The sequence below is a fragment of the Mangifera indica genome, chromosome 13, assembly GCF_011075055.1.
Source record: "Mangifera indica cultivar Alphonso chromosome 13, CATAS_Mindica_2.1, whole genome shotgun sequence".
Classification (NCBI taxonomy): domain Eukaryota; kingdom Viridiplantae; phylum Streptophyta; class Magnoliopsida; order Sapindales; family Anacardiaceae; genus Mangifera; species Mangifera indica.
This window is the reverse complement of record NC_058149.1, coordinates 5,482,478-5,507,454: the sequence shown is the minus strand read 5'-3', so window position 1 is coordinate 5,507,454 and position 24,977 is coordinate 5,482,478. Positions and strand designations below refer to the sequence as shown.

General features: G+C 29.6%; 2 protein-coding genes across 3 annotated transcripts; both read right to left on the bottom strand.

The window, feature by feature from the left end:
* Positions 1–1,735: 1,735 nt before the first annotated feature.
* On the bottom strand, positions 1,736–6,810 carry LOC123195072. Of its 2 annotated transcripts, none has more exons than XM_044608657.1 (8): positions 6,508–6,810; positions 4,868–5,236; positions 4,665–4,763; positions 4,407–4,568; positions 3,044–3,205; positions 2,789–2,905; positions 2,409–2,516; positions 1,736–2,287 (listed from the first exon to the last, which is right to left on the bottom strand). In XM_044608657.1, the coding sequence occupies exons 1-8, from the start codon at positions 6,637–6,639 to the stop codon at positions 1,883–1,885; spliced, it is 1,554 nt and encodes a 517-aa protein (XP_044464592.1). In that variant the 5' UTR covers positions 6,640–6,810; the 3' UTR covers positions 1,736–1,882. The 2 variants fall into 2 exon arrangements, with proteins under 2 accessions (XP_044464592.1, XP_044464591.1); XM_044608656.1 differs by having other exon boundaries at positions 4,868–5,272; positions 6,508–6,801.
* Positions 6,811–19,687: 12,877 nt separating this feature from the next.
* LOC123195266 lies at positions 19,688–21,893 on the bottom strand. The gene is made up of 3 exons (XM_044608921.1): positions 21,528–21,893; positions 20,536–20,771; positions 19,688–20,370 (listed from the first exon to the last, which is right to left on the bottom strand). The coding sequence occupies exons 2-3, from the start codon at positions 20,767–20,769 to the stop codon at positions 19,894–19,896; spliced, it is 711 nt and encodes a 236-aa protein (XP_044464856.1). The 5' UTR covers positions 20,770–20,771; positions 21,528–21,893; the 3' UTR covers positions 19,688–19,893.
* Between the last annotated feature and the right edge of the window lie 3,084 nt (positions 21,894–24,977).

The window sequence follows — 24,977 nt, the reverse complement described above, 5'->3', positions numbered from 1 at the left end:
CTTTGAATATCACTAGGTATAAATTATTACTATATTTGATAAAATTTGATAGGTATAAATAATTATTGTGTTTGGTTAAAGGTAATAAAAGAATACCAATAAATTATTCTACTTAAATGCCCTTGAATATAATTATTTTTAAATATTTTTATATTATTTATCATATTAATTAAAAATAAATTTATTTTTATCTCAAAAAATTAATAAATAATAATATAATTATAATAAAATCAAGATTACCTTGATAATCTTTTAATACTTAAGGTGAAGGTGGTAATCTTTTAATATCTAAGGTGAATGTGACAATCAGATTATCACCTATATTACCTACCACGTCAGCATTGGTTATAAAGATTATTATAATTTTTTATTATTGACAAACTAAACAAGGAAATAAAACATAGATTACCAAGATAATCTTTAAATACTTGAACCAAACAGCCCCTAAGTGTTTCACTTCCTCCGACGTCACCCTTATATCCCTCTTGATACACAACTCACATATTGATAGGCCATCATAACACATTCTCTAAAATATGGCAATTAAAAAGTCAAAATTAGAACAATACTATCAGTACACATTTTTAGTACACAAAATATATACATAAATTATTTGTCATCATATAATTGGATATTACTTTATCTTAATATAAAATCAGTCAATCACATGATAATAAATTAATTGAATACCCATTTTGTATACTCAAATTGTGTGTACACATAGTTTTATTGTCAAAAAATACTCTTAATTAGTTTAAAGAATATTAAAATATGAGCAATGTTACATGTACACATTTTAAGTACACAAAATATGTACATAGATTATTTGTCGTTATATGATCAGATATTATTTTATTCTTAATTCAAAATTATTCAATCACATGATAATAAATCAATTGAATACTCTTTTTGTGTACTCAAACTATGTGTACACATAGTTTTATTGTCAAAAATACTCTTCATTAGTTTAAAGAATATTAAAATATGAGTAATGTTATACGTACACAATTTTTTTATATACAATTGAATATATAAATAATGTCATTATATAATTATGTGTTACTTTATCTTTCATTTAAAATAACTTAATTACATAATAATACATCATTTATATACTCCAATTATATACTAAAAATATATATATATAATTTTATTATATATATATATGTATGTGTGTATGTATTATCAAAGTAAAAGTATGCTTTATTTTCAAAAAATTGCGAGTGGTTTTTATATTACCATAAATATGGGGTTTAATTGATATCCATAATATTTTATTTTATTTGACAAATAATAATTAACGTTACAAAGATAATTAAGTAGTCTTAATTTTATTATAATTTTATCCTAATTAAAATTAAAAAAAAACTCTTATTTCTAATTAAAATAACAAATAATATTATAAATACTTCATAAAAAATATAATATGTCAACTTAAAAAATTAATTTATTAAATGAAAAAATTCTTATAAAATATTTAGAATATATAAAAAACAAATATTTTAATATAAAATATGTTAATTTAAGTAAACACAATACAAATATATATGCAGTAATCTTTTGAGTGCATTTAAATAAAATAACCAAAAACAATATTTATACATATCAACATTCATCAAACATAATAATAATTAATACTTTACAATGTTTGAGGTAATTTATCTTTGTATTAATATTTCAGTTTAAGTCTCAACCAATTGCATTATGAATATCAAGCATCTAAAAGACAAGAAAGTTAAAAAAAAATTTAAAAACGCTTCATTCAAATTATTGAATAAAGAAGGTGCAATGATCCATAAGGGGAACACAAGAGGCAACATCCTTTTCAATCAGTAACCCCCTAAAAGGCCCTCTTAAGTATTCATAAATTATCTATGGGCTTCTACCACCAATCATAACTCCTAAACCCATCATTGCCGTAATTGTCAAACCTGGACATGGCATGTCTATGATGAACAGATTTCTTCCTAGATGACTGAGACCTTGAAATATGACCAACAGCACTGACAGCACAAATTTTATGACCCCTACCAGTAGGTGTTGCAGGAGAGTTCCATCGACTCCTTTTGGTCTTACTATATGAGAAATCTCCTGGATCCTCTGTTATCCAACCGCCTCTCTGTCTAGATTTTTGCGGCGTTGTAAAGCCACTATCTTCATTTTGGGTCTTTTCCCTTTTATGACCCTTACCGCGATCATTAGGCGCAGATCTGTATCCTAAGTAGTCTTTATTTTCTCTATGAGGTCTAAGTGTTGGAGTTGATGAATCAAAATTCTTCTTACGAATCTGCATAGGATCAAAGGCATAATGGTTACATTTTGAAACCACAAACTGGACGATGGAAATTTATAACAAAATTGAAAAGGAATGTCCATGCACATAATGGCTCTGCAAACATTTAGCTTACCTTTGCGGAACTTGTGCATTCACGTGCAAAATGTCCTTCTCTACCACACTTGAAGCATGAACTAGCTGATGCAGCATCCATGGTTTCACCTCGCAATGTAGTGCATGCCTAAATACAAGAATATTTATATACAGCATACCGACTAAAGATTGAACAACCAAAATCAAGAACTCATTTTTGCATGACAAAGAGAACAAATGTTTCCAATGCTAAAATGATAGGAATCACCCCCTGTAATTGAGATGCATCAATTGAGAAGAGAAGATGAAGGAAACATACAAATGTTATATGATTGGCAGAAAAAAGAATTTTCAGAGTCAAGAATATTCAACAGAAAGCTCTTTCCAGCAGACATCAAAATGAAAATGAAAAAGGCTTACCAATCCTGTGTGACCAGACAGACCGCATTTGAAACAAGAAACTTTTGTTGAACTGGTATCAGTGACGTCAACACAACACAGATGGCCATGACTCTTGCAAACATAACATTGTATTTCCTGGTGAAACAAACAAAAACACAATGGGAAAATAGTTAAAGAACCACAAATTCAGAACATATTTACAAAAACTCATATTGTAAGAAATTTAAAAGTGACCAACAAGGGTAGGAAAAAACTCCAGAAGTGAATCCGGACCTTGAGGTCATCAAGTGGATAAATGTTCCTGCATGAAAACATGTCATGCCCATAATCTCCACATTTCAAACATACTTTGGCATTTTGAGAGTTACTCTTGTATTTCTCTGGACAATCTTTTGCACGGTGACCAGCTGTTTTACAAATAAAGCAATCTTGTGCCTACAAGAAATCAAATATGGCTGAATTACCAGACAAATAATAACCTGATTCACAAAACAATCTTGTGTACACAAAAAACAAGAGAAGGTGAAAATAAAAATATGCATACATAATAGACACATGAACAAGAAATTATTCCTATGTACATAGTTTCAGAAAAAAAAATATAATAAATAAATAGACATTGATTGAGACAACAGCCCATTAAATGGTTTGTGAAAACTGAACAGGAACTTCACTGGGTCAATTTGTTTTTCTTTCTTTTTACTCTCATTCTGTTTTTCTCTTTAACTCCAAAACCTAGTTTAAGCAAAATTACATTCCAAGACCCTTAATTGGCATTGGAGTCACCAATAATGACGGTCCCCTAACTAGTCTTATTCATTCCAATTTTATGGAAAGTTAAAAGAAGCCACATAGCAAAAATGTTATGTATGTCAGATTCATGTACCCTTAAACAATCAACAAGTCCACATAACATGATAATATAAGTGGCACACAAAAATTACCCATACAAAGGAGATAAAATCTTTATGATTATAGTAGATCATTCCATTATTAATAACAGGGAATGGTAAAGGTACAGTTTCACTATTTACTAAGTTATTAGATATCCTAGACATAGAGAACCCAGCAATCAGCACTAAATACATATGCAAAAAGTGTTTCCAATACACGCAATAAGTAAGAGTTAAAACATTTGAACATGCAAAAGAAACACAGATACTAATAGACATCACTGTTATAATCAAGTACAAACAACAGTAAATTTGGAGAAAACTATATCTTATGAAATCAAAGAACATATAGTAACAAAGCATAAACCTTTGCCGAAAACCAAAAAAAAAAAACAAATTATGCATGCATACATCCCTGCTATATATATCAGTAACCATAGTACCCCTTAATACACCTATTTGCACTTACACATGATTTTTTTAGCTCAATTAATTCATTATTCCTGATAACAATAACACAAATTAATAGGCAAAAATGCTAACCTGAACATTACAATAAAAGCATACTTGCTTATGATTTTGAAGTCTTTTATCTTAACAAGACGGACAAAATAAACAATAAGTCTTTTGACCATGGAAAGATATCTTCCAAAGCAAGACTCATCAATTTAAAAAACAAAACACAAACAAAACAGCTCAAAAATGGGATATATGGCTTCAAACAACAGTATTTTCTTACAAACCTTGGAACATTGTTTGACACCATGGTCAAAACTCCCACAAATAAAGCATGGTTTCTTCCGCTTCAGAGCAGATGAACAGTTCACAGCCATATGCCCCTCTTCACCACAATTATAACAAGTTTGCCAACCGCTATCTGGAGGATCGAAATACCTTGGCCCCCGCTGATAGAATAAAGATCAGAAAGATACTAGTCTAAGGCTCCATATGGAAATTGCAAATTATCAAAAAGACAGTTCTAAGCAAATGTTTTGACTCACAAGAAGCTTTCGCAGAACGATATTATCTGATATATCTGAAGCTTTAACTGCCTCTTCACCATTCTCAACTGTCTCCACATGAACTTCCTTTGCAATAACCTAATGCAATCCTTTATTACAAATTTTCTTAAACTATATAGAATAAATAAAGCAAAATAGTAAAATTCAGAGAAAACAATAATGAACAATAAAAATAAACTCACAGATTGGCCCCCATTTTCCATCTTCTCAATCTTTTTCTTCTTTTTCTTAACCTTAATTCTCTTATTATCACTCTTCTTGTCATCAATGACAGTCTCATCATTGATCCTACTAGAACCAGCAGTGACAATCTCAGATTCTAGCAAAGACGAAGAAGAGAGATCCACCTTCTCACCATCTAATACGACATCATTGTTGTCATCATCATCGTCATTCTGAACTAACTTGGCTGCATGCATCAAAAGATGTTTCTCCACAATTTTAAGGCTGAGATCCTCGTTTGCTTCTTCATCATCACTGCTCACCAGTGCCCCCACCTTTGACTTCTTTTTCTTTTCATCAAGATCTAGTTTCACTTTAAGTTTTAGTCCCTGCCACATGTCCATGGTCTCAAAATTGCAAAAGAACTGTAATTTTTCAAGAACAGTTAATTTTTAAAAAAAGGTGGAGAAGAAACGGAAAGGAAATTTTTCTACAGAACAGAAGAAAAATATTAAAGAAATTACTTTGTTACAAATGAGGCGACTGAATGAAAAGGAATTTCATTTTCAATTTATGTAAAATTCAGAGATGTTTACTTAATTATTTATAATTAGAGAGTCCCTTTTGGTAATTGAAAGTGAAGACAATTTAATTTCACAGCAATAACTATATGTAACAATAACATTGATGATGATGATAATTTTAAATAAAAAATAAACTATAAGGAAATTCCCCTTCTATCTGAATCATTTCACAAAGACATTGAAACATAAGTAATAACCCGAGAAGGTAACAGCAGCTACAATTTTTTGGCTAATATTTGAAAATCCAAAACCAATCAAAAGGTTATAAAAATACATCAATTGTTGCCAAGCACAGAGCATAATTTATTTTATAGTGCATCTTACAAGGCAATCACAGACGTACACTAACACACAAGCAGGCAAATCACACATGCATCAATAGGAAACAATAATATCAACCTAAAAACTCCAATTTATAACTAAAACATGCACCCACTCCCAAAACAAATATATTATTCATTCTAATAATAGATTACTAGCTGATCACAAAATCTCATTATGTTGCACTTTATTCATTTTATTGTTGTCATCATTTAACAATCTTACAATTTGCTCTATACCAACTGTGTCCCTCATAAGAAGGAAATTTTCAATCACATAACTTCAGCTTTATTACTGAACCGTCTCATTCTTTGAAACAGGTAAATTATTGGAGACTGAATTAAGTAACTTGCATAAGTTGAGAGTAAAACTCATTTTTATTTCAGCTGATTTCTGAGCAATAAGTAACCCATTTAAAAGACCTTAGTTAGCATCTTCATTGGCACAGCCACCGCCACACTAGATAATAAAAACTCTCATTTGTGAGAATTCAATTGACATTATTTCTGACTAATTAGAGTAACACATGATCTATGTTACATAAACGATTGTACTTAAAATAGCCGTCAAAATTTCAAATAAATCCATATACAATAACCAACAAAACCGTTATCTATCATTGTTCAACTCCACCCCAAATTTGAAACACGCCAAAGCGCTAGATTTAATAATGATGACAATAATAATCCAACAATTGAATATACGTGATATACCATATACAAGATCTGGGAACTCTAGACTGAATTAAAGCTTACATCATCATCTGAATCACTAGAAGCTGACGCCTGGTCCATGCCTTCGGCAGCCACGGATCTTGTAGCCGTAGAATCCGCGGTCCAAGCGTTATGTCGTTGCGGCGGTTGCTGGGCAGAGACCTTGCCGACCATGTCATAAAGAGTGTTTTTGTGTCTAAAGAAGAGTGGTTATGGGGTAACTGGAAGAGAAGGACACGGTGAGGATAGAATTAGGGTTTTGAAAGAGTTGAAAAGGCATAATGCCACACACGCCCTCTGGCACTATGACCAAAGCTAAAGGACACTTGGCCGAACGCCTATATGAGCAAAATAGTACTTCAAGTTAAAATAAGGTCAAATTACTATGTCCTTCAGGGTTTGATGAAAAATTAAAGGCACACCCAAACTCCTATTAGCTTGTAATATTAAGGGAGGTTTAGTTTAGGGAATGTTTTATTATTAAAATAAAAAGATTATCATGAAGATAGATTATTTAAAAAATTATTGGGTATAAATGATTACTATATTTGATAAAATTTGATAGACATAAATAATTATTATGTTTGGTTAAAGATAATAAAATATTACTAGTAAATTATTTTACTTAAATATCTTTGAATATAATTATTTTAAAATATTTTTTATATTATTTGTTATATTAATTAAAAATAAATTTATTTTTATCTCAAAAAATTAATAAATAATAATATAATTATAATAAAATTAAGATTACCTTGGTAATCTTTAAATACCTAAAGTGAAAGTGGTAATCAGATTACCACCTATATTATCTGCCACGTCAGCATTAGTAATAGAAAATTACTGCAATTTTTTATTACTGACAAACCAAACAAGGGAATAAAAGATAGATTACCAAGGTAATCTTAAAAAACCCAAACCAAATGCCTCCTAAGGATAAAGTAATATCAAGGGGCGTTTGATTTGGGTAATGTTTTATTACCAAAATAGAAAAATTACCATGAAAATAGATTACTTAAAAGATTACTAGGTATAAATGATTACTATATTTGATAAAATTTGGTAGGTATAAATAATTATTATGTTTAGTTAAAGGTAATAAAAGATTACTAGTAAATTATTTTACTTAAATGCCCTTGAATATAATTATTTTAAAATATTTTTTATATTATTTGTCATATTAATTTAAAATAAATTTATTTTTATATCAAAAAATTAATAAATAATAATATAATTATAATAAAATCAAGATTATCTTGGTAATCTTTAAATACCTAAAGTGAAGGTAGTAATCAGATTACCACTTATATTACCTGTCACGTCAACATTAGTAATAGAAGATTACTGTAATATTTTATTACTGACAAACCAAACAAGGGAATAAAAGATAGATTACCAAGGTAATCTTAAAAAACTCAAACCAAACGCCCCCTAAGGGTAAAGAATTATTCCTCACCCAAGTTTTACTCAATCTTAAAAATATATTTATGATAATTTAAAAACCGATATTTTACCTTTTATATTTAAAAATATATAACTTTTATCATTTTCTTCTCTAGATTTTGAAAAATCACTTTCAACTCAACCTCACAATTTTAAAAAAATGACATTTCATCTCACAAACCCTGAGGTTTTCTTTTCTTTAGTGACAATGATGACAACGACAATGACGACGACCATCATTCTCCTCTCTTCTTTTTCTGCCACCGCCGATGATATCTCACGACAGAGGAAGAGGCATCAACAACAAAGCCTCAACTTCTCTAGCATCAATACGACAAAGCCTCAACTTCTCCAGCAGCAACTTCATTTTTCGTTAATTCAGCTTCAGACAAAGACAAATCACACAATGGAAGCTTTCTCTAGAGCTCATTCGATGAAAAATGTGATGGATCTAAGGGAGAAGGGAGGAAAATATGACGATAACTTCTTCGTCTTTAATTTGTCACATCGGTGTTTCTTCTTCTATCATGAGTAGGGTTGGATTCGAACCAAGCCGAGCTCGGCTCGCAGCCAGCTCGGGCTTGGCTCGATTTATTTATGGGCTGCTCGAGTTCGGCTCGAGCTCGACTCGAGCCGAACTCAGCTCACCTTGAGTTCGGCTCATTTTCGGCTAGGCTCGACTCGTTTTTCATATCAAAACGATATCGTTTTGTATATGGATCAAAACGACGTCGTTTTGTATAAAAATTTTTTAAAAAAAAAAAGAGCCAACTCGAGCTCGATCGAGCTGAGCAGAGCCCGGTTCATTTCGGGCTCGAACCGAGCCGAGCCGAGCTCGAGCTGGCTCGGCTTGAGTCCAGCCCTAATCATGAGACGTAGTTGTTGGTGGCAGAGAGAGAAGGAAAAAGAATAGTAGTCGTCATTGTTGTTGTTGTCATTACAGAAAAGAAAATTGAAGGGTTTGTGGGGGTGAAATGTCACTTTTTCAAAGTTGTAAGGTTAGGTTGAAATATTATTTATCTAAAGGGGAAAATGATATATAATCATTAATTTTTTTTATATCGAAAGTAAAATAATGGTTTTACTCTTATCTATAATTGAAAATTTTAATAAAAATTAGTCCATAGGTGAGTATTTAAGTTTTTGAACTATTACAAACACGTTTTTTAGATTAAGCAAAAACTTCGATGGGAAATAATTCTTTGACCTAATATTAATATTAATATCATATTATTGTCATGTTTTTATCGATTTAAAAATATATATATTATTAAGTTTGAAAAATATCAAAACTTAATCAAATTAAAAAAAACAAACAAAACTCTTATCAATTTTAAAATCTTTTATTTTGTTCAGTTTTTAAGTATAATTATTATTTTTGAAATTATTAACAAATATATTAAAATTTTAAAAATTATAAAAATACCCCAAACTTTTTTCAAAATTTCAAAACCTTTTAAAAATTTTCATTAACACTCCTAAAATATTCAAAAACTAGTTTGCCTCCCATCCTTTTGAAAAAATAAGGGAACAAATTAAAAAGAATAAGGAAAAAAAAAAGAAAATAGAAATGATAAGAGGAAAAAGAGAAAATAGAAAATTATATAAAAAAATGATTTTTCTATTATTTTATTTAACCGAATTCACAAATGAAAATAGATTACAAATGAGAATATGACCTTTTGAAACTTAAAAAATACAAATTTGTTATTGGCCAAAGGATTTATTCTCACCTAAAGTTTATCTTTTTTGCGAGTTCTCACTCATTATTTGAACGAATCTTGGGTAGGAAATAATCTTTTGGCCATAAAATAATTATTATTTGTACACAAATGACAACCTTAACTCAAAAATTGAAGCAAATATAACAACTTTTGGTAAAATTATTATAAAACATAAACAATAAAATTATGTGTATTTATTTTGAGTATATAAAAAACAATACTATGTATACTTATTTTTTGTACATATTCATGGACACAAATTATGTGTCATATGTGATTGAATATTATTTTATTTTTAATTTAAAATCACTCAATTACATGATGGTACATCATCTATATTCACGAATTATGTATCAAAAGTGGATATACATAGTTTTATTAGAATATAAATAAGGACACACTTAATGTGTATCATTAAGTAAATAAGTGATTTTAAATTAATAATAAAATAATATTTAATCATATAATGACACATCATATATATGTATTCATTTATATACTTAAAAGTAGATATACATAGTATTATTCATATAAATATAGTAACAATTTATATTCAAAGAATTTAAGATCATCAAATTTTAAAATAATTTATATTAATTTTAATGAATTAAAGTAATATCAGACAACTTAATTATGACATTCAATAATATTAAACTATTGAAACTTAATATATTTTAATATCTTATAAAAATAACATAAATATTTTTTTTATCTTTGTAAGTTTTGTATTTTATAAGATTGATGTTGCAATAGTGTTATAAATGAGATTCGTATTAATGAAAATTACACTAACATGTTATAGAATTCAACATAAAAAAAAAAAAAAGACACAAGAAAATCAAGAGACTATCAAGATTTTAATGTTATACGGCTAGAAAACCATGAATCTACATTCATAGTAGTGACGTTATTAAAGTCATGGCACATGGTAACCTATGTTTCCTATTATTGCTTTTGGATAAGATCGTACCTTGTCAGTGTCTTCTCTCAACCTACAGGTTGTTACGGTTGAAGAATCAAATGATTTAAGAGGGAGTGAATTAGGCTTTGAAACTTTTAATACTATTTAAAAAAAATCAAAATTATTTATGCAATCTAAAGAGATTTTACTTATTTGAATACACTTAATCTAAAAACGAGGTGATATGACAATCGATTAAAAAAATTACAACAATATATGAAATAAAGTAAAAGTTGAAGAAAATCAAACACTGAACATATAATGGCTCAACACAATGTTTAACTTGTGTCTACTTTTTCAAGCTATCTTCATTAGAGTATTCTATTAATCTTTGGTAGCTAACTCACAACCAAGTTTTTCTTCACTAATACAAATAACTTCTCAAGTGCTATTGAACCTTTACAATCACTAGGGTTTCATTTCTTTCATTATAAATCTCTAGTCTTAACAAAAGTAAAACTCACTCTTTTACAAAGTTGAAGTTTTACAAGCGTGAAAAATTCTCTCTCAAAAAGTAGATATGAAAGTTGAATACAACCCGATGAATATAATTAAAAATGAAAGTATATATAAAGGGTTTTGATTAGAGATAACAATTTAAGTAAATAGCTCAAGAAAGTTTCTTTCTCTTTAATTTGAAAATTTTGGCTAACAAAAATTCTTTACAAATGGGTTTGATTTGATTTATACAGAAAATTTCAAAAAATGTAACCTTTACGAACAAAACATAACTTTTATAAAATTTTATAATAGTAAATTTTGGTCTATTGAATTTAATTTGATCATCATGTGACGTATCACTAGATGTTAGAAAGTCAATTGTCCAATTCGATTGATTGGATTTTGTTTCAGTGGATGAAAATGATAGATGATTTAAGTCAATTTGATTGATCGTAATAATTTTGTTTGCCCCCTAAACTTTCCAAAAGTGCAATTTCCCCTAAACTTTGAAAAATGATAGTTTAACCCATTCTGAAAATTCTAAGGGAAAAAAATCCAAACTTTAAGACATGACACTTCAGTCCATGATATAAAAATTCATGATTCCAAATAGGTTAAATGATACTATATCGAAATTTGCTAAAGTTCAGTTTAATCCATTAGATTTTAAAAGTGACATTTTGACCTAAAAAAATGAAAAATCTGAAGACAAAATTTTAAGAGAGCTTTCACATGCACATAATTTTTCCAATCAAGACTAATGTTAATGATTATAACAAAAATTACCTAAACATGAACTTCTCTTTAAATCTTTGAGAATTCTTCATTTAAACTTTGTCTTTTCTCACTTTGATCCTCCTTTAAATACATTGGGTAATTTTTTAAAATCTAAAATCACACTCTAGTAAACAATATTAATAATTATGTTTAATGATATATTAGTTTGTTATCATTGAAATAAGAGCATGGTGACTCTTTGAGTAAATAATCTTTTTTTTTTATGATGACAAAAACATAGGCACGGTAAATAAAAACAATAGGAAATATGCAAATGAATATATTTCCTTGAAGTAATGAAACACTGGCATTTATTGAAAAATTAAGAAGGTATGCTCTAAAAAAAAAAAAATCAAGTTTTCTCCCCTTGAATGTATGCACTATGATAAAATAATGTAACTTTATCCAACCAAAACTTTATTTTGAAAACATGGAATATAACTGTTTCTCTCTTAGCCTCTACAAATCTCAGATATTTCTCATGCTCCTCATAAATATTGGAATACACTAATATATCATCAATAAATGTCATTCTAAATTTATCTATGTAGTCTTAGAATACCATATTCATCAAGTTCATAGACATTACAAACATATAACACTCCTCTCCAGACACAAACCCTTACACAAAATATACATCCAGAGAGACATGTCAAATTAAAACTTCACATGTATAAAATCAACGCCAATATGTTTTATTAATGAAAAACTCATAATCCCAAAAATATATTAATGAATGAATGAAAATCAAGCATATGAATCCAAACAAGTCATGTCACAAATTGAAAATGCATACATAAAGAACGAATAGTTCAAATTACATAAAATATCCAATAAAATAGAAATAACGTTGTTGTCTTTCCCTCGTGCACAACTGACTTGCTAGTTTATAACTTTACTTACAAAACCACATAAATAGAAAATATATATATATACATACATACATACATATATATATATATATATATATATATATATATATATATATATATATATATATATATATATATATATATATATATATATATATATATATATATATATATATATGTAAATGACATTCATGTGTCCTTTATTTCTCAATTTGTGGTCTCACAAATATTTTTCTAGCATCCCAAAAATCTATCCGAATTATCTCAATGCCTAGCACCCTTTTCTCAGTGATAGTGTCATCTTGAATTACTAGTACCAAATAATGTATGTTAATATCCTTTACGTCTAATGAAAACAGGGGACATACCGAATGTCTTCTATAAGGCATACCCTATATACGTGTCAATCGAGCATAGGCTAAGGATACCATATCAAAGGAGAATGTGAGACCATAGGCCTTTCTTGCCATCGCACATGTATCCAAAATGCTATGATGCCCATCGTCAATGCATAATTATTCAAAAGTATTGAGATCATAAAAGTGTATATTAATCTCATTGCTTTCACCTCACTATTCACAGTTTGGTGGTTCATACTAGTTTAGTACATCATTTTCAATTTTTGACTTAGAACCGCTCTAATTGGGGTACGTATCATCATCCACCCAATCGAGAAGACCCATAATAATTTTCATCATCAACAACTTTTGTCAAGGCCTCATCATTGACTTTCCTCGTAACCATTCCTCTTTAGTGGCAAATTTGTCATTTCTAAACTCTTATGCTGTCATCCGAACATCAATTTTTCTTTGCTAACTTATTATGTCTCTATTCTCTAATTTTCCTAAAAGTACATAAGTGTGTATCTCTCACACATTGGGATGTATTAATTAATCCATACAATGAAAGCTCTAAGCACACAAGTGTGTATCTTTGGGGCCAAGACATACAATCATGTGTCCTATACCATATGGGCATGTGTCTATTCTCAAATCCACACTCTTGTGGTTGCTCTACCATGGGGAGAAAATCCACAATTATACACGATCGTGTATGCAAACATACACAAGCGTGTAGCGTTGATTTTACATAATTACAAATTGTCGTTCCTACATTCTCCGACCAACAAATCCATTTTTTCTGACAACCAGATTACATAACACTACTAACTACACACTTTTTCAATTATCATTATACATTACACATCCATATTCACATCAAATAAGGCATCCAAACCTAATAACATGTAATCCAGACTCTCACAATCATAATATCATTAATCAATCCATATCTATCCACCCTTGAATAAAAAATTACAACCATTACCAATTATTGTCATTCATGCATCTAATTCAAACATCGAATAATGACCAATAATCGTATAATAACAATCCAATCTAATAACAAATTAATTCAACCCTAATCCTAATAACAAATTCGCCAATTCAACTACCTTTTTCTTATGCATATAGCCATCCCATGCATACAAACATAATGGTGTACCCGTTTAGTAGTATTATCTCAATTCAAGGATCTTAACATTGAATCAAAAATCATACAAATTAAAGAATACGCTACTGCCTCTCCTCCGATGATGCTTTGATAACCTTTATGTGGCTTTGATTGCTTTCTTTCTGCCTCCTTTCACATCAAAGGCTCCAAGACTCAGCAAATCCTCTCAAAATCTCTTTGCTTTACTAAAGAAAATGGGTGAAAAGTGATGAGCCAACGCGAATGTGTTCTTTTATTTTTCCAGAAATAACGACACGTACGACTGTGTACTTAAGGGATATGGGCGTGTAAGTTATTAACATTAAAGCCATATTTTGAAATCCCCGTGAAATGCATCCTTATCTAATATTTAAAATACTTTAACCATACACTAGCATGTACACCATTATACATGGGCCTGTGGATCAACCGAGCTTAGCCAAATGTAACGCGTCAAATGAAAAAGACGCTTTTGCCTTTTTTACACCACACACACGAGTGTGTGATCTCCTTACACTGTCGTGTGCCAACTATTTCATACATATTAATTATTCAATCATGAATACACATATAAAAGCTCCAAAAGATGAAAATATCATTAGACATACTTGTAGGTGTTATTAATAAATTTTAAACCCTAAGTTGTCAATCTAAAGGGCATTACCATAAACTCAAAATGTTTGTACCTCATCTTGAAGATTGTCTTGGATATATCTTATTCGACTATTCTAACTTGGTAGTAGTAAAATATCATTGAACTGTTTATCATAAAATATCATATAAGCCCCTCCATCGACAAATATCTTAAGGCCTCTGAAGTGAAAAATGTCGTATAAACATTTAATGTGTAAAAAAACTAATTACCCCTTCTTATGTAAAATTACTAAGCACCCATTATTTCCTGCAACAAAATGGCAAATTATATTCAATCCACTTGGTGTAAAATCGCCCAAAAGACCAAACCACGCCTACCAACAGGTTCTGTATAATTTACGTAAGTTATACTTTAAATTCACATCAATCTTTAATAAAAACAATAAACGTCTGGAAAAACACAATTACTTACCAAGATTTAGATAAAGTGCTTGTTGGATTTCATGATTTTTCAATGAAAATTTGCTGGAATTCTTGGTGAAAATGAGAATAAATCGATGAAAGGCAATGGGTTTAAATAAAGTTAAGGATAAAGGTAGAATGAGCAATTTTTTGGTGTCCTCAGTTTTATATATATATATATATTTGGTAAGGATGATATAATCCCTAGAGAACTGATTAAAATCGTACAAACCTTAACAAAATGATAAATTTATTCATTTCCCCAAATGACTATTTATAATGTCATATTCTCCTACCATTGGTTTTATTAAATCAAATTTGAAAAATGTAAATTACTATTTTAAATCAAAGAAGTAAGCGGACCATAATGTAACCTTTTATTGAAACATATCCTATTTGGACCTCCGAATGTATTCTTCCTACAGGCCAACAATAAACCTATTGGGCTTGTTACCCATTATGTGCCGCGATGGCCCATGACTCTTTAATATAATTGTGGTATAGCATTATTACAAGAGAGATATTATTAAAAAATACAATATGTAATATAATTTATAATTTAAATTTTTATATTATCTTATTAGATGGGTAGGTAAGATTTCCAAAATGGTGTCTCCACCTATGTACTTTACAACATCTTGCCATGCCGATGGTATTTTTGTATATTACAAAAATAGCATTTAAACTCATTAATTGTTTTTCTTCATAAGTTAAATTATTGCTAAGCCAAATGACTATTTCCCATCCAAGGTTTGATACAAACCCAATTTTCCATTCATTAACTATTAAAAACCTAACTATTCACTCATATATTAAATTTCATTGTTACTGTTAGAAGTAAAATTATCATTTATTAAAATTTTTAAAAACCTAAAAATTTATTATAATTCCCTCTTATAAGTTTAAAAATCTAATAAATTTCCTTCACTCAAGATTTGAAAAATCAAAATTTTTTTTAAGGTTTTTCCAACCAACATTGTTGACGACGATCTCATTCCCTCCTAGCATCTCTCTCAGTCATGCTTCATTTCTAGTCATTATCGACTGAAAAAGCTGACTGACAAACAAAAATTGTTTATCTCTAAATAAAGACATGATTCATCTTCGTCGAATCATGTCTTTGTCTAAAGACAAAGAACAATCTTCATAGACCAGTTTCCTCGATCAATGACGATAAAAAATAGAGCTAAACTGACAGAGAAGTTGGGAGGGAGGGAGAATGTCGTTGTCGCTATAGTCTCCAACGTCTGGTAGCGTGCTGGAAAAATCCTACCGGGGAAATTTAAGTTTTTCTAACTTTAGATGAGAGAATTTGTTAATTTTTATATTTAGGGGTGAAAATGTGATAAATTTTTAATTTTTGTAAATATTTTTGTTAAATAAAAATTTTACCCTTGACAATAATAGTGAAATTTAATAGATAGGTAGATATTTGAGTTTTCTATAGTTAATAGATAAAAAATTTAGTTTACATCAAACCTTGGGCAGAAAATAGTCCTTTGTCCTTATTATTATTATTATGGTCAAAATGAAATTATGTACACTTATATTAAGTGATCTTAAATTAAAAATAATATAATACCTAATTTAATAATAATATACATAAATATGTACACATTTACATATTAAAAATAGATAAACATAATATTACTCTCATTATTATTATTATTATTATTATTATTATTATTATTAAACAATGTTAACAAATTTAAAATTGCAACCTATAATCTCAGCATTCATAAAATGTTATCCTTCATTCAAAAATTATTAAAAAGGGTATTTATTGTGAGGTAAATGACTATTTCCCACCTAAGTTTTAGTTCACTCTTAAAAATATACTCATAGTAGATGAAAAACCCAAACACTCACCTATTCCTATATTGTCGTTATTTTTTTGTTAAATATAAGGGTAAAACCGTTATTTAATAATAATATTAAAAACATATAATTTTATCTTATTTTTATCCTTAGACTTTAATAATTAACATTTAACCCCTATACCTTAACTTTAAAAAGTGACATTTTCCTCTCTCAAATCCTTAATTTTTTTCTTTACTCCTCCATTAAGTGATCAATACAGTTGGTTGCTAGATGACAAGCGTTGTCCAGATCTAAACAATACTTGTCATCTATTCTAGACGACTTTTATTATCTAGATTTGGACGACGGAACGTCATCTAGTGCAGACAACGTTTATTGGTCATCATCCTTCGATGATAGTTGTCATCTAGAGGTCGTCCCCTAGATGACTCTGTTTTATTTCTCTAATGTTGATCAACTATTTATCAGAGAAAGTAGTTGGATTTCAGGAAGAAAAAATGAATTTTTCAAAACTTAATTTAAGGAGAAAAATATTAGTTTTTCAAACTAAGAAGAAAATAATATATAATTTTAATTATTTTAATATTATTAATAAAATAAAAAAATTATTATTTAATTTTAATAGAAAGTTTTTAGATATATTTTAAAAGATTAAAACTTAAATAGATATTTGAAATTTGTATGTATAACGGATATATATTTATTATTTAAAAAAAACTTACGTGGGAAATTGTCCATTTCCCTCTATTGTCGGGCCCACTTCTCTGTTATGGAGGGGAATGAATTCGACAAAGTTAGCAATACGGTATTCATAATTGTCGTCTTTTAGATGTTGCCATGTGTCTATTTCATATAATTTGCGGCGCATGCTTTTCCCAGATAACCATAACTTAAAATATCTTTTATTGTTGTTGTTATTATTATTATTATATATGCCCAAGTAAGCCATTATCATTTGGCATTAACGCTCTTCAATTTGATACCCCATTTTTTTTATTGGTCAATTTATCAACCTTTTCTATACAACTGTCACTTGGGTTGCTATGAATATTCAATGCCAAAAATTCAGTCTTAAGTCAAATAGAATTCGGGCATGAACAGGTTAGGTTAAATAAACAAATTTATCCTTTAAATTTTCAGGCTTCAGTTTGAACAGGAGTTACCTAAGCTCGAGGCACGATAAGACTAAAAAATTCATATTTATCAGGGATATATTTGTTAACTTCTTAAACTCACTGGAATTATAAAAATATTTTTGTAAGTCTTTAAAATTACAGACAGACCTAAAATACATTTTAAATAAGCTCAAAGAAAAAATTTGAAGTTTGGACAAAAAAGCCTTAGACCTAAAGCTTGGATCAAAAATCTTTTTACGACCTCGGGTTTAAACAAGCCGGATTCAATTCAATTGGTCCGATTAACAGCTTTAACTTTCCACTTGTTAGGCTGCTCCAACTTCTAAATAATTAGGGCCAAGAGATTCAAGTTAATTTCCCCGCTATGTTTCATTGCCGTATTCACATGAGAACTTGGATAGATGATTAAGCCCTTTTTTGACTCTCAAAAATTTTTATTTTTATTTTTGGTAAGATAAAAAAAATAAAAAAAAATTGTGGTTTACTTCATAAAATTGGCATAAAATTGTGCGAAGGTTCCCTTGAGCTTGCTTTCTAAAGATTAATTAATGCACTCATTGTCATACCTTTACCTAATGTCTAATATTAGGTATCTTCCCTTTTGCACAAGTTCTAATTTGATTGAATGAACTCATTGTCACACTTTAACTTAGTATCTTCCGTTTTTTAATAAAATCTTAAGTCTTATTCCATATTTTATTTAAAGTATACATATTTAAAATACTTATTAAACCAATGTGTTTTTTTAGAGATTATGGGGTTTGGCAACGTAATACTTGATTTATAATTAAACTATAATCATGTATAGAATATGGTATACTGAATAATTAAACACATAATTAAAGCAAGGCTACAGTAAAAATTGAATGAGATATGCTTATAAATCATTTTAGTATACTAACTTGCTTTACTCTTCTCAAACCTCTGGTAGAATGACCTTTGATGAATAAAATTATTATATTAGAGATTCAAAAAGAAGATATAACCAATCTATACAAGATTGTTAAACTTTCATCAAAGGTCTATTAACGCAAAACCTTATAATGAACCATCTATGCAAATCATAACTTGTAAAAGTATATTGACTTTATTTTTATTAATTATATTGAGTATATTCATAAACATTTATTACATTATCCCGTTATTAATTTTTTGTTAAATTAAAATTATAATTAATGTTAGTCTACATAAAGAAAATTTATAACAAGTTTTTTAATCAATTCATTCTCGTACCTATACCTAATATGTTAAGTTTATGAATAAATCCTATACGCTTAGTTTTCATGCATAGAGTTATTTAAAATATTTATTAAAGAAAAAAATAATTTATTTAACTTAATTAATTAATTTCCAGATTGGATCTATAGTTTTTACAACAGAAGGATTTACATATGGAACGAATGGATATAGAGTAAATCTAAGTCTTTTTGAGTTGCATAAAATGCAAAAGAAATTAAACTAGAGGTTAACAACAAATTAAGTGCCATAAATTGAGAAGTGTTTACAACAATTAAAATGGGTCATCCATTTATTAGATTTTGAGTTTTGAAACCAAATTAGGAATCTTAATTCATGGAACCCAAGTAATTAAATTTCATGGTTCCAGGCTGCAGCTAGAGTAATTTAATTAATTAAGATTAAAAGGATACACACATACAATTAATTTAATTGATTATATTAATTAAACTACAATTCACTTCTTCACTTCAACTCCTGTTTATGCTTAATCCGAAAAGCCAATGAGGTATCTTCTTTTCCTGGTTATCAAATGTGGCACTTGAGCTACTTATTGGAGTGGTTGGGCCGCTATCAGATTTAAACGATGCCGTTGAATCAATCTCCCTGGTTTCCTTCAATTCTTGACCTTTTGATCTCTTCTTGTTTGACCTTACTCCAATGCTTAATGTTAACTCAACTTCACTCTCTTCATTAGACCCTTCAGTGCTCGGTAATTTATTCCCAATTTGGCTGCTGCCGCTTCTTTCCCTGGTGCTTGGATCTTCAGGAATATTTTGAACCTGGAAAATATAGCCTGAAGCAGTTGTTGCGTTTTGTGTTTTCATAAATGTTTGTGAATGCTTCATTTCTGAACTCGCCATTGAAATTCTACTTTGCTTACTTTCTTTCTTCAGCTCAGCCATCAACATCTTTTGCACGCTATACAGCCTGTGGAGTTCTTGGACCTGAAATTTTCGGAATCCTAGTCAAATTTATAGGAAATCTAAGTCTCACTATTTGAGGTGGGTCTGCTGGATATAAACAGCACTAAAGATAATATCTTGACAATGGATCGAAATCTTACAATAAAGAGTTCAAATAATTAAGAGATATAAAGACCTTGAGTTCACCTGGTGTTTGAAGATATCTTCCTGGATCTGCATTGTTCTTTTTATGGATTCAATGTTGTGCTTGTCAAGCATCCTGTCCATGGAGCTGCGAAAACAGTCTTGTTGAGTTCTTTGAAACTTATTCACCTCTCTAGATTGGAAATAATCCCAATCGTCCACACGATCAAAGTCGAAGCTGTTAGAATTTGTTGAAACTGCTAACGGATTGATTGCATACTCAAATTTGGTTCCCATGCCTGAAATTAAGTGACCCTCAAATTTGTTGCTAAAATAGAAGAGAAAACTGACACAATTATTCGAAAAATTTTTTGATTAATAGATCTGATCATGAACAAAATGGAATAGTAGTAAGACCAAACAAAATCAACTGAATTCTGGAAAGAGGGAACTTTAGGCCATTACAAAGTGAAATTATCCACAAAAAAGCTTTATGGTTCCCCAATTGGGGCACCAAATGCAGGCCACGTTTGGCACATGGAAAAAGGTGTTGAAAATTAGCGGTGAGAGTTAATTTTCAAGGTATTGAATAGAAGAAGAAACAAATGGAAATTTAAACGTTTTGTGAATTTTCATTCGGAGCTCTGAAAGTAGTGTTACCAAATAGCTTCTAAAGCTTAAAGGTGAAGTGGGATGTGGGCAATACTGAGACCAAAGATATGTCAAATGGGTCACCAGCCATTATTCTCAGTGGCCTTCTCTTAATTCTATCTATCTTCAGGAATTTAATTAAATTGTTCTCGAAAAGTTTCCCCTTCTATTTGCTTCTTCCAAAAGCAAATCAAAAACGATATTATACAAGCCAAACAGTAGGACTGAAAGAGAAAGTTTGATGAAAAAAATTGTTTTGGAACACAACACTGTACATCATCTAAAACAAAAGTCTCTTTCAATATTGAATAATTTTAAACATAAAAACAATCTAAGATTCTTAAACTACAAAAGCACTACATATATATTTAAAAATCAACATCAACAAACTTCAATTAAATTACCTGAAACAAAAGATGAGCAGATGGAGAAGTTCTTGTATGAGGCTCATTGAAAAAAATATTTTTCTTCTTTGCTGAAGCGACAAGTCGTTGGATCCATAAGTGTAAGAAGAAGAAGAAGAAGTCTTTAATGAATTAAGAAAGAAATGAAATGAAAATATTGAGCAACATAGACGGAGCAAACAAAGCAGTGGAAGAAGCAAAAATCTGGAGATGAAAGGGAAGGAGTCCCACTTTGCTTGAATAAACAACAAAGAGAATCATCAAGGCTTAAAAAATATAATTCAGGGTCTTAATAATTCAACCATGACAGCCTGTGAAGGAGGGAAAGAAAAAATGCTAGGCCAGTAGAAATATTGTGTGTAATATTTTGAGAGAGAGAGAGAGAGAGAGAGAGGGTGTTTATAAATAAATTAAAGTGTATATAATAATATATAAAAGTTTTAGTACAAGGGATTATATTATGATGGTATTAGTATATATGTGTTGCAAACTGTACATTGGAGGAGATGAAAAGAAGTGGGAAGAAAAGTAAATTAAAAATAAAATAATATTTAATTATATATTCACACATTATTTGAGTATTTAATTAAAAACTCCAAATTGAGGTCATATAACACTACTCATAATATTTACAATTATAATGTATGAAAAGTTGGTTTTTCCGAGTCTTGTACTCCATATTATGATCTTCCATATGTTAATGTAAGATTCAAGGCAAATAACTTCAGAAATAAATTGGGATATTAACTTAGAATACATAGTACTATTTTAAAAAACAAAAGATCCTTCTAAAGTTATGTTCAAATATAGAAATCCAGTCCTCTCTAAGGTTCAAGAAAGACCTAGAAAATAAGAAAATAAAAGAAAAATAAAAGTTGGGATTTCAATGAGAAGGAAAAACTAACTCATCATCATAGTTGTAGCTGAATATTGTATACTCCATAAGGTAAATTTGATTAATTACTTATTATATGGTTTAATGTTATAGATATAATATTTAAAACTAAAAATTTGTTGAATTTGTGTCCAACAGAATAGACATGTGTTCTATCTACTGATCATTTCTTGTTCAAGGAAAATTTCAACGGTTTCCCATCTGATTATTCTCTCTGTGCCAAACAAGCAAATCTAGCCAGATGATTGAGATATGATATGAGTTTATATAAATTTCTTGTATTTATTAGATTATATATATATATATATATATATATATATATATATATATATATGCACACACCCATTATTTAAAATTAATACATAATTTTTATTTAATATATAGAAACATGGGATATAAAAAATTTTGTAACTAAAAGAGTTCGTCTATACAAATTTATTACACCTTTTGCACACTAAATATTTATACCATAAAATGTGAACAATCCTAGAAATGCCCCTTGAGTTGACCACACTTTGAAACCACACACTGCTTACTATTTAAGTGTGACTAAATAGGATAGGCAAGGTCCTCTTTTTCTTCTTTTACGTGAACTTCTTCTCAATCCATCAAAATCCATTGCAAAGAGGAAACACATGCAAGAGTGGAAGAGTGGAAGAGTCGACATTGATTGACGAAGAGCCGATGTTGATCGACGTCGAATAATTGAAGAGCCAATTTCTACTGACGTAAGAGTTGAAGATCCGCTGTCAACACCAAAGATTTAAAGTCGTTGTCACTATGTTCTCCAATTGTAGATGCTGAAACCATCATCTAAAGCCGATCGATTGACCAATTTGCAATGGCAGGATAGGTGAATGAGATTTGAATGGTTGATTATTGATGGTTGGTTTTTTCAGTTAGATCTAGGGTTTCGGTAATGAAAAGTTAGGATTTTTTTGGTGATAATAAAGGGTTTTTAGTCGTAAAACAAATATATAAGTGTATGCCTGATTTTGGTTGTGATTTGGTGGGTTTTGGTTGGTGTATTTGTTGAAGAACAAGTAAGTGATGTTGCTTACTTACATTGTTCATAAAAAACTTTTTCTTTTGGGATACAGAGTAATAATGAAATGCTTTTGTTCATTTTTAGGAACATAATCAATGACCATGAGGGGAACTACAGGTTTCACAAAGTCTTCATATTTCATGTGTAAATGATGCTCTGCATGAAGATAGATGTAGTGAGCATCATAAATGAGAAACTGATGATGATGTAATGAGAGATGTTTCATACTACCTGTTTTGGGTAATTCTTGAGATCGGATGAGATCCCGTTTAGCGTCATTATTATATATATGGTACTATTCCATTTAAATAATCACATAGACCCCAATAGTGAACTATGGTTTAGATTAAATGGCATGGATGCCTATTTCAGTCCAATGGAGTTTGCTTTTGTGACTAATCTTATATTTGGGCATGATGTAGAAGTATCACACTACGTGAATTGTTCAGAAAGGCCTATATTGAAGGAGGAATACTTCTCAAGTGTTAACATATCATTACATTATATTGACATTTAGAGGGCAGTTAAGGACTAGGTATAGGAATATCATCAATGGCGGCATATTAGATGGTACCCAAGTTGATTGATTCTCTATTGGATTACCATATTTTCTATACACCCCTTACAAATATTTTATCGAATAATATATAATAGCTTATTTGAAACAGTCTAAGAGATTATTGAACCTTGCAACAACCACTTGTGTACATGGAATCTGAGAAAGTTGAAATTTCCTATATTCACATGTTTGATACAAAATATTCATAAGGAACATCTATTGCCGCATATCATGTATGTCATATTCGTAGACGTTGATTGTTTAACCACTGTATTGGCAGATTTACTCACATGTCCAACAATTTTATCCTCTAACCATGGTGTTAATAGGTGAGATCTCTCACATGTTAAAACACTAATAAAATCCAATGTAATAAAAAATAAATTAATACCAATATTAGGTAATTATATCTGCTAGGTTTCACCAATTGTAAAACCAATGTTGTATTGTGCTTCTAAGAAATTCAACTAATATGGTGACAAACAAAACACGAGCAGTCTTTCTCTACCTAAGATTGGCCAAATGGGCTACCGTAACAACATTCACTTGAATAATTATACTCATGGCAAATTTAAAGTCACTGATGCGATATGCCTTCATAGTTTTCAAAAATAATCTTTTAATATGCTAGGTATTTTTGAAGTGCATATGCATGTTACCTTTTAAACGGTAGTTACAAAAACCATAACGGGCATGAGGCATTACGTTCACCATCAACACAATGATTGAATGATGTCGATAAAAAATAATGGCCAAGCTTGGAACATTGCTAATGCACAAGTGTAAGTACCTTAAGAACATAGTCCACGTATCTATTCATTCCTTGTGCTTGAAATCGAAAACCAATGGATAAATTTGATTATTGTCACATTTCACAACAGCAATGAAAAAGAGACCCAAGGTACTTTCCTTTCAAATGTGAAGTGTCAGTGCAAATCACCAGGTGAC